This window comes from Sinocyclocheilus grahami, unplaced genomic scaffold (genome assembly GCF_001515645.1).
Source record: "Sinocyclocheilus grahami isolate Dianchi unplaced genomic scaffold, SAMN03320097.WGS_v1.1 scaffold183.1, whole genome shotgun sequence".
Lineage (NCBI taxonomy): Eukaryota > Metazoa > Chordata > Actinopteri > Cypriniformes > Cyprinidae > Sinocyclocheilus > Sinocyclocheilus grahami.
Genome location: NW_015505362.1, coordinates 112366 through 123318, shown reverse-complemented (window position 1 = coordinate 123318; position 10953 = coordinate 112366). Strand labels below are relative to the sequence as shown.

Below are 10953 nucleotides of genomic sequence, written 5' to 3'. Positions count from 1 at the left end.
GGTTAACAGGGATGACATATATTAGGGTGTAATTTTGAGCTAATGCCTATATCATTCAGTGGCATATGAGCATGAGTTACATTTACATTTAGTCATTTAGCAGACGCTTTTATCTAAAGTGACTTACAAATGACAATAAAAGCAGTCAAAACTAAAAAAAGAGCAGCAATATATAAGTGCAAATGACAAGTCCCGGTTAACCTAACGCAGTACACATAGTTACATTTTAGTTTGTTTTATTGATATTGTTTCTATTACTGTTATAATTAATGACCAGGATAGGATGATCAGTCTCAATAAAACTCATTGTCAATAATGCATCTATGTAAATTCAATTACAAACAAGAGCAGCAAGGTGACTGCAGACCTTCACCGCAGTCTTGCAATGTTCAAGAAAGTCAAGATCTTGGTTGGGTTTCAGATGATCACAGAAAGACCAAGATCTGATCATCTTCCTTGCCTAATAATTGAACCAGATCAGTATATTTGAAGTTCTGTGAGGGGACACAGACAAACAGATGGGCACATGATCTAATTACAATACCCTTAAAACATTAGATCTCTTAGAAATGTAATGTGCTAAATCAACAATGAACTGACTTCAAATGAAACATTGACTGTTGCTAAGTAAGTGCAAAACAATATAATGCCATTTAAAATCATAAAACTGTACAGTATTATGTAAACAAATATGTGCAGTGTGCTGAAGAATGTGTAGTCCTGTCATCCCTGTTACTCTGGTCAGTCCTGAGACTATGACATCAATCCTGTTACTGTCATTAATTTAATAAAAATAGTAGAACATCATATTTGATACAGCCGTCCAGGTTTTACCATTGTAACTTTATATTTTATTTTGGACAAAGTCCTTTTTTATTGTCTCTCTTGTGAAAATATATATTTTTCCTAATTGACATGTGGTCACCCTCCAAAATTAGGATGTTCTTGGTCATCTAAATGACAAATATAAAAATATATATTAAAAAATCCAAAATTTGAAACAATCCCAGTGAAAAGAGGAACTCAAATGCTCCTCATATATGTGAAAACGATCACATACTTCTATTTAAACGATAGTATCTAGTAACAGGGTTGACAAAAATACCAAAACATGAGGTAGAAAAATAGTCATAAAAGAATAAATTACATAGCCTGACATGGCGCAATACAATTTCTTGTCATTTTAAGGTGTCTTCATTTCATGGATATTTGTTACATGGAGTGTTGATTAAACGTTTTATTTTTTAATTCTTCCAAGTGGAAAAGGCACCGATTTTGTGAAATGACCTTATTGTTCTGGGTGGTTGCAGTGGCATTGCTATAAGGTTCTGGCTGGCTGCAGTGGCATCTTTTCCTCATTAAATGATGCAGAGAGAGTGAGCTGCAAGAATTTCTTGAATACCTGTTTTCACTTCTTGGCTGTTGAGAAATTAATTCCTGTACTTCAAAGGAGAGCAATAACTCAGTTTGAGGTATTGATTTAGTCGGTTTCATATTTCTCATTCCTTCCATTGGCTCTTGCATATGAGTGGATGCAAGGGTCTCTAGTGAGAACTGTGGAACAAAAGGTCTGCTCATCCTTACCATTAAAGCTTCCCAGTTAAATTTGCCTGTTGAAAAATCTCTGTGCCAAAACATTTTTCATGTCCATTCAACACACTTATCAGAAAGTTTTAATGGAGCTTTTTTCTCCTGTGCTATTCTATATTTATGTATTGAAATGACGCTTAAGTAGAGGGTCATTATGTGCTGGGACTAATTTGATAGTGTCTGTCAGTTATTATGCAAACCTGTCATCATGACATTTTAAAAGCAGCATGTCTGAAAATGTCAGTGGCCTCGGTGGTCCGATCCCTAGCTGTGTAATCGATGAGACCAGTCTCTGCCAAAATATAAACATGACCGATTTAATCTGCTGTGAACATTCTGCTGCTTTGTGATAATTTGCAATTAAAATATCAAAACAGATGTAAAACACAAAACACATTTGATACAGACTTAATGAAAATGCAGAATGGTGTAACCAGTTTCTGTCAATGTTGTATCACGCTGCTGTTATTGATGCACCTGTCAGCCTCTGCCCAGATTCATAAGAGAGTTGCACCCAGAACATTTACAGAGCCGTGAGTGCTGACGCAAATGGGTGTTACACTATTCTGTGCCAAACCAATTCTTTCAGTCCTTTTGTCAGGTACAGTGTTCATGCCTGACAGTTTACAACTGATCTCAAGTCATACAATTATGAAGGTGCATCTAAAAATGGTATTGTACCTTTCCACTAGGTACAATACCTGGTACTTGTTTTAGTACCACCTCGGTTGAGGTTCCAAGTGAACCGTACCGTTACCAAAACGTGACGTGTAAACTCTGCTGATCACTGATTGGCCGGAGAGAATCGTCTCGACCTGCGTCACTGAACACAACAGAACCGCTAGATTTAAATCAGCACAGCCAGCGAAGGATTGAACGCAACTGTTTTGAACGTGCACACCTTTTTTTAACAACCAAAAAGCAGCTGTTTCGTTGTCTGTTGAGGAAGTACAGACGTTCCTCTCATTGATAGCAGATGAGTGGATCCAGCGAGAACTTGATGGGGCGACGGGGGATTAAAGTTTTTCAGGAGTATAGGCGGCGCAACTACCGACATGTGAATAATCCCGCCCACTCTAAAGTGGTAATGAACTGCAGTGGAAACGCGAGCAGAGTCGAGTCGTACCACGCAGTGGAAAAGCGCCATTAAATAGCTCCTTATTTTTGGGAACTGTTCTTTTAAGCTCGAGCAGAAAACTAAATGTCATAAAAATATGGGACATTTATTTTAGCTGCTAATTTTATTAGTCCACATTACAAAATAAAGGCCTGTCCTGGAAAGTCCTGTGACCAAATAATTCCCATACAAAAAAAAAAAATAGGAAAAACAATACTAAACAGTCACTGAACAAACGTTGTTTAAAAAAAAAATAAAGAGTTTGAATGTAAAGACAAACAAATCAGAAGTGAGGATCCACTGATCAAAGCCTCAGTTACAGTCCAGTAAGTGTGAGCCAGGTCACTTTTTGGCATATGTGATTTTCATGGCACACGTGGCTGTGATTCTGAATCCCTGCAGAGCATCTTTCGCTACTCCAGCTTGAGCCTCGCTCTCAAACTCCACAAACGCAATGTCATGCTTTCCAGGGACCAGGCGCACTTCTTTAAACCCTGGAAACCTGAAAAGATGGAACAAGATGGGGAGTAAAAAATCTGAGGAGACAATCTTGCTGAAAAAGCTGGGTGATATATAAATCTATCAATATTTATGCATTTTTAATCAAAAGGGGAAACAAAGTAGATTGAAAGTGTTCAAGTTAAACGTTCTCTGCATTAAAAAAAAAACATCACCATAACAATACATAAAAAGAGGTTATAGACAACCATTTTGCATTTATTACCAAAACATTTACTTTTTTCAAATGTTTACTGGTTTACTATATTGAAAACTTACTGGTTGAATAACATGGAGAGCATCATCTCGTTGGTTTCTTCTGGGAGATTATTCAGGAACAGAATATAATTTGGTGGGTTGTCAGGGACCTAAAACAATATAAAATCATTTATTATTAGGTACATAAACAAAATGCATTTTTTTAAAAATACAAAAAATCAAATCACAAAATAAGCACGTAAGTTGTGTGACATACCTGGACTGTGGCAGGTGGAGGAGGCTGTGTGTTTACTGCTCCCTGCAGGGAAAAGAAAAAAAAAAAAGTCAAACATTTTTAAGCAAAATTTACTCGGTTGATCTGGTTTTCTTTAAATGTACATTTCACCACAACTAGGTCGTCAATATCATTTTCTAATCACAATGCCTCCGCAAACATGCATTTCAACTCACCGCTGGTTTCGTGTTGAAATTGGCAGCCTGTTCCTGAGCTTTCCTTTTCTTCTCTTTCTTCTTTTCTTTATCTCCATACGTGCCTCTCGTCTTAGAGATCAGATCGGAGTCGGTTTTTGCATACTGGATTCGCTACAAGTACAAGCTAAGATTAGGGACTGAGAAATGTGTTCCTTTCTAATGCTTTGTAAAGTGTAAACTAGGGATGCACCGATATGAAAATTTTGGCCGATACCGATAACCGATAATTCTTTATTTTTGAAAGCCGATAACCGATATGTTGGCCGATAAATCTATATCCAAATTGTTATATACTTTTTGAGAGCCTGATTACAAAAAAGGTCTCATCATTAAAAGCCACATCCCAAACACTTCAACATAAGCAGCCTAGTTTGAACGGTGTACGTTTTAAAAATATTTTTACTCTCCCATTAAAAAAACTGCACAAAAAGTTTCACAATCATATCAATTATATAGTTTAATGGTCAAAGGGGGAGAGAGAGAGAAAAAAAGAGCAAACATGTCTAAGACTTCACCTTCTTTCTTGATCTTATCGTTAACATTGTTGATATAGATGGTGTGATTCGGTCGTATGTCCATGATTAATAATCTCAGGTAAAACCACACTAAAATACAGAGAAAGGCACAATGAATACAGTGAGCAGTTAGCGTGAACAACTACACACTTATTGCACGTTAGTACAGACTATTGTTAATATCGCCGAGTGCTGCTTTTCTAAATTATAAACGTACAAATAATGTACTAAACATATTATTAAAACTGAATGAATCGCCTCAAACAAACTCACCACACTGCTGAATTCAAGCGGAAACTGCCGCTAGGCTTCTTCCTCCTTTGGTTTATTGTTGTGAAACAGTTGCGCCACCTGCTGTCGCGGAGTGATAGAAACATCCGAGTCAAGCACAAAAGCGTGTAGGTTTAAAAAAAAATTAAAAACCTAAGACAGGTAAACTAATCTAGGCTTCGTTTTCCAAAAGCATCACAAACCTAAGTTAGCCCATCGTAGCTCCATTGGTGACAATGGTTCGAAGATCAACTTAAGCTTACAATGCTTTTGGGAAACGCAGCCCTGTACTGCAACAACCCTGCAAATACTTTAAGTTAAACATGTTCGGAGTGGTTGCTAGGCAGTTTTCAGTAAGACAGACATATGGAATCACTCATATTCTGGGCCAGTTTTGTACCACTTCTGAAAACATTGTTTAAAAATCTAAGACACATTCAAAAAAAGATATGAAAATGAAAACATTTTATTGATTTTACATCCAGAAATGAAGAATACACGCCATTAAAAAACACAAATGAGAATATAATACATTCTGGTTCATGCACAGTTCATTATTTGCGATATACGTTGGACATATCCAGTTGACGTGTATTTTGTGATATGTTTGAGTGCTTCTCTCATTGCTGGACAGTGTTTGTGTTCAGAGTGTGTTGATGCTCTGTAGCTTGCGCTCAGTGAAAAAGCGGTGTGTGTCTCGTGTGCGTGCGAGCTCTGACGGTTTGCTGCGGCTGAAATACGACAGCACTGAGGTGTTATTCTGACGAGCAGCGGCTTTTTCTCCATCTTCCTCATCATCGTCCCTACACACAAACAAACACACTTAATATTAATATATAAATGCACAAGTACTAACAGAAAAAATATTTTTGGATATAACATTTGATGTGTAAGCACTAAAGAAAATGAAAGTGCAGCCGGTCTGAATGTTTTCTGAATCTGAAAAGGCAGCGGCCTCTGCTGTCAGACTCACCAGTGAACAGCAACAGCTTTACTGTCGATGAGCGTCTGCGCTGTGCTCCAGCTGAACCTCACAAACTGAGGATAACCAAACACTGGGTCCAGAAACTTCAGCAGCCAGCTCTTAGTTTTGGGATCTAAACACACACAGAATAAATCATAATATTTACTTTGAGCCTAGTACTGAAAATTTAAAGTAAAAATACATTTTTTTTTAATGTTTTTGAAAGAAGTCTCTTCTGCTCACCATGGCTGAATTTAATTGATCCAAAATACTGTCATATTGTGAAATATTTTTACAATTTAAAAGAAGTGTTTTCTATGAATATATTGTCAGCATCATTATTCCAGTCTTCAGTGCCACGATAACTTCAAAACTCACTCTAATATGCTGATTTGCTGCTCAAGAAACATTTCTAATTATCAATGTTGAAAACAAGTTGTGCTGCTTCGTCTTTTTGTGAAATTTAGAATCTGTTTTTTAGAATCCTTTGTTGAATAGAAAGCATTTATTTGGAATAGATTAGCATTTATTTTTTGTTACATTATAAATGTCTTTACAATCATTTTTGATCAATTTAATGCGTTCCTGCTGACTAAAAGTATTACATAATAAAATAAAAACCTTGATGACCCCAAACTTTTGAACAGTAGTATATATGTGCCAGAAAAACAGCAGTAATTGACACTAGTGCTCATTTAAAAATATCTAAATATGATTAGTCTACCTTTAATTGTAAAAAAAATTAATTAAATAAAAACACTTGTATGGAAATGGAAGGAATCTTATATGAAATAATCTGACCATTAGGATACCCAGAGCCATAATCGGTGTCCACGGCACCCAAATCTTCTGCAAATTTCCAGGATTTGACAGCATGGTCTCTAGCCACCTACAAAGAGAACACATTAGTCAAAAATATATTAAAAAATCTAATCATATGCATATATCTTTCTTATAGTTTTAGCAGATATTTTTCCTCTAATAACTGACATTCCCCTTATATCATCCACCTCTGAAGGAGCCATTACCTTGGCACAGATGCTGGCAGCGCTGACGATGGGGAAGAGAGAATCAGCTTTGGGACGGACGGTGACCTCCACCCCCGGGAACCGCTGGGAGAGCTTCTCCTGATACTTCTCTGCAGGACCTACTGTATCCACAAACACCTGAGAGGTATGAAAAACACGGCATTATAAAAACTGATAGAAAATTATAATAATAAAATAATAAAAAGCAGGACAATAAATAATAAAAAATATATACAATTTATAAAAACATTTTTTAAAAAGACACGTCGCAACGGCTTCATCACCAGATCTGCTCTCTATCATACAGATGTTGGTTTGTACCTCTTTGAGCTGCACCCCACAGTCCAGGGCGTACTGCACCAGACCAATCGCTGCATCATGTGACAGCGCATTCAGATTGTATTTTGCTCTGAAAGTAAAAGCACAACAGGTTTAAAAGATTCTCTCGACTCTAATCACCAGCCTTGGCATGCATGCAGTGAAATCATGTGTGCATGTACCTCTGCAGCATGCTGGTGGAAATGGTGTTCGGCGAGAGGATCTGAAGGGCCCAGCCTACAAAATCTTTGGCCTCATCGATCTTCAGAAACAGGTTCTCTCGCTCTGCCTCCGTCAGCGTCTTCGAGTCTAAACATGTGACAAAAATACTGCAGATTTCCACCGAATCTGATCTCCTGTCAAGATTTGCTCTGTATAACCAACCTGCCACTTTCAAATTCTTCAGGTCTTCCTTTCTGGATACAGGACAGAAGCATATCCCATACACCATGGGTCCTGAAATACAGCATATCAAATTTATACTCCAGTTTATAAGTTATACTCGTCTAATGAGGACGACACTCACCCAGTACAGGACCCCTGCCTGCCTCATCGATGCCCAGACAGCAGTCCTCTGTCTTGCACACATCCGGGGTGGACGAGGACAAGCGGCAACTCACAGAGTTATCCACCTCAAAATCACTCAGATCCATGTCTAATCATTTGGATAAAAAATGACAACTTTTTTAACAAAATATATTACAATTAAGTAAACATAGGTATGAATTTTAAGCTTAATTTAAGCTTTACAAAAATGCATATCACAAAAATTATTAAATGAATATCATTAATAACATTACAAACAATAATAAATAAAATTAAGCTTCAAGCTAACAACCCACTAAAATGTAGCTCTATCATTCCGTCCTTTATTATGGAAATTGGTTACAAAATAAAAGCTTTCCATTTCAAATAAATGTTTTCCTTTGGAACCTTATATTCATCAAAGGACTCTGAAAAAAACGGGTTTCACAAAAATATTAATAAGCAGCACAATTTTTTTCAACATTGATAATAAGAAATATCTTGCTATTGTGCAAAAATGAAGTTATATTGAATAGTATTCGACCAGAGCATGTTTCTAAACATATAAAAACATATCCATAAATCACAACACATGTATTATTATTATTCCCTGTATAAAATAAAGAATTTAAAAGGCACGTCTCTAACAGAAATGACCCACAACACATTTTCTCCCGCATCTGATACTGAAATCAATCAATAATACGAGATCATACAAATAATTTATAGTCAAAATAGTACGAACAATGAGTGGAGAAAACATGAGGCTTATTCACTCTTATTAACTAACTAACAGGGTATTCAAAAGCATCATAGAACAGTGTGCTTAACCATTAAAGTGTGCAAAAGTTCCTGCATAAACAAACTTGCACGAACCTGTGTGTGTTTGCAGCGCGCCTCAACCGGAAATACAGAATTGGCGGGAGTGTGACAGGACAGCGTGACCTTTGACCGACAATACTGGAAGGACAAGGAGTATTTATTACTGCATAGAAAAATACGACGCACACTGAAACCTATTTAAAAACACAGCTAATGTCTAAAACCATGCAGCGAACGCGTTTAAATGTGTGCCTCCACAACTCTCTGTCGCAGTGGTTTGTGGGAAATGGAGTTCAGGGGATGTTTTATAATTCAGTGTTTATTTGCATTTACGCGATTGCAGAAATGTATAAGACAAAAACACGAATAGAGAGGTGAGCAATAAATTATAAACAGAGGTTAAGAGTGATGAATTGTCATTGATTAAGTATAAACTTGAGGTTAGCATTGCAAAACACTATGCATATGCTTTTTGTGCGGTTTGTTCTCATGTTGTGGATGTACTTTTTTTTTTTTATGTATTTTTAATTTTCTGATATGTATGCAGGTCAAAACCAAAAAATACAAGACATCATGTGCATCTAAATGCACTGTTTTGTTTCTGAAATCGTATCCAAACTGGAATCTGCCATACAACTAAAACGCAAAATATGGCTTGAAATTGTAAAGGAAATGCATAAAGCGAGGCTCCTCCCTCTTTACGTTGAGTTTTGCAGCAGGTCGCGCGGCTGGAGCTTTCTGTGCATTAAGGGAAAGTGAAGTTTCGCTTCCACATCACGGAACGAAAGGTACGTTTTTAATGTCAACATAGTACTCTTTTGCCTAAAATCTTAATGGTTATTTACATGCACAAATGCTTAATGCGTATTTTTGCTGATTATTACTGAACAAAAGAGCGCGTGGAAAACGCCGGCGCTGTTCTCTTGCAGATTGCATCATATTGTAGCAACTGTTTGACACAGCTTAACGCGGAATGAATAAATAAATAAATAAATATATATGGTACCACAAGAAAAAAGTTTTTTTTTTTTTCTGCAATTAATTAAAAAAAGTTTTTAAATTTGTAATTAAATGTGTGGTGTAAGTAGCAGCAATAATAATAATATTCCTGATGTTCTTGGATTTCTTTGGTCAACAGTGACGAGCAATCTTCAAGATGTCTTCTGGAAACGCTAAGATCGGTCAGCCTGCTCCTCAGTTCAAGGCCACAGCTGTGATAGACGGACAGTTTAAAGACGTTCAGCTCTCCGACTACAGAGGTGAGCATCAGACGCTCCACACACTGTGTTTTGTAGATGGAGAGTATTTGAAATGTCATTCTAACCTACTTTTGCTTTCCATTGCATCACGATACTAGCCATCAAACCCACTAACTGGGTTACAGGTGTGACCTGTTTTCACTTCATCTTTATTTTCCCTCCATTTCTCCTTTAGGGAAGTATGTCGTGTTGTTCTTCTATCCACTCGATTTCACCTTCGTGTGTCCTACCGAGATCATCGCGTTCAGCGAACGGGCCGCTGAGTTTCGTAAAATCGGCTGCGAGGTCTTCGCTGCCTCCACCGACTCTCAATTCAGCCATCTGGCATGGTGAGGGTCCTGCTTTTATTCCTACATATTCCACATCTAAAGGGCTAAACTAGCTCCTTTAGAGAAAAATCTATATTTGATATCATTAAAATGCCTTCAATCTAGTGCCTTCATTATAAAAAGTCATTTATTATAGATAAAAAGTGCCAGTGGTCCTACACGCTATGTTAGATGTCACTGTTGGTTTTCTCTCGCTTGTGAACGTGATTCTTAGTGGGCTTTCTATGGCTTCACCCAGTTAGTGGTTGTCTTCTATGTTCTCCTAACCAGCCTGGCTTTGATAAGAGCTACTGTAGAGTGTTAGAGAGGCACAGATAAAGGAAGGGTGTAGCGTTTTGTTAGTTCTAGAAACTGACATTTGAAGTCACATTGACCTTTTATTTAGAGAGCATTATTATTTACACTTAGTACTACTACTACTAATAAATGTTTAGGTTTAAAAAAATAATAATTCTAAAATAAAATAATGATAGTAATATTTTTTTTTAGGTTTATATATATATATATGTGTGTGTGTGTGTGTGTGTGTGTGTGTGTGTGTGTGTGTGTGTGTGAAGAGTTCATTTGCAAAAACCGATAACTCAAATCGTTTTTTTTTTTATTGTGCATTCCAAGTAATATCAATCAAACTGTAGTTGGGTTGTTTTGATTAAGTAATAACTTAAACAAATGCAGGTAATTTACAAAATTAAAGTTCATTGAAAGTTTTTTTTTTTTTTTTACATTAAAAGTTTTTTTTATAGCAAAAGCAGATAACTCCACATTTCATGTTTTAGAGTTAACACTCGTTTAATCTTTGTAATCTCCTCAGATGACAATGTAGATGCCTGACAAACGTTGTTGTTGTTGTGATCATAAACTGTATGGATGTGATTACACGGAGCTTTTCCCTCACCATTGTAACGCGCTGCTTTTGCAGTCGTGTCCTAAAGGTTAGAGAGTCGGACTCGTAACCCAAAGGTTGCAGGTTTGAGTCTCGTACCGGCAGGGGTTGTTGGTGGGGGGGGGGAATGTACAGCACTCTCTCC

At 36.9% G+C, this 10953-nt stretch overlaps 3 protein-coding genes across 7 annotated transcripts in view; 1 reads left to right on the top strand and 2 right to left on the bottom strand.

The window, feature by feature from the left end:
• Positions 1-2916: 2916 nt before the first annotated feature.
• On the bottom strand, positions 2917-4006 carry LOC107594438 (U2 small nuclear ribonucleoprotein B''-like; the record flags this gene model as incomplete). The annotated part of the gene is made up of 4 exons (XM_016284494.1): positions 2917-3209; positions 3485-3573; positions 3681-3722; positions 3875-4006. Coding segments are annotated over 4 exons (423 nt in total), but the record flags the coding sequence as incomplete, so codon positions are not given.
• Positions 4007-5146: 1140 nt separating this feature from the next.
• On the bottom strand, positions 5147-8545 carry rnaseh2a (ribonuclease H2, subunit A). 4 transcript variants are annotated; one of them, XM_016284425.1, is made up of 9 exons: positions 8392-8545; positions 7517-7645; positions 7375-7446; positions 7173-7299; positions 6994-7081; positions 6673-6810; positions 6446-6533; positions 5654-5777; positions 5147-5483 (listed from the first exon to the last, which is right to left on the bottom strand). In XM_016284425.1, exons 2-9 carry the CDS (start codon positions 7641-7643, stop codon positions 5324-5326), a joined length of 924 nt encoding a protein of 307 aa, XP_016139911.1. In that variant the 5' UTR covers positions 7644-7645; positions 8392-8545; the 3' UTR covers positions 5147-5323. The 4 variants fall into 4 exon arrangements, with proteins under 4 accessions (XP_016139911.1, XP_016139913.1, XP_016139914.1 ...); XM_016284427.1 differs by lacking the exon at positions 8392-8545 and adding an exon at positions 8347-8365; XM_016284428.1 differs by lacking the exon at positions 8392-8545 and adding an exon at positions 8306-8323.
• Positions 8546-9017: 472 nt separating this feature from the next.
• prdx2 (peroxiredoxin 2) overlaps positions 9018-10953 on the top strand; it is a 6555-nt gene continuing 4619 nt past the window's right edge. The window contains exons 1-3 of one of the 2 annotated variants that reach the window (XM_016284431.1): positions 9018-9117; positions 9471-9596; positions 9772-9925. In XM_016284431.1, the coding sequence (XP_016139917.1) occupies positions 9494-9596; positions 9772-9925 (257 nt within the window). In that variant the 5' untranslated portion in view covers positions 9018-9117; positions 9471-9493. Of the gene's footprint in view, positions 9126-9470; positions 9597-9771; positions 9926-10953 lie in introns of both variants that reach the window. The other variant, XM_016284430.1, reaches the window with a different exon arrangement.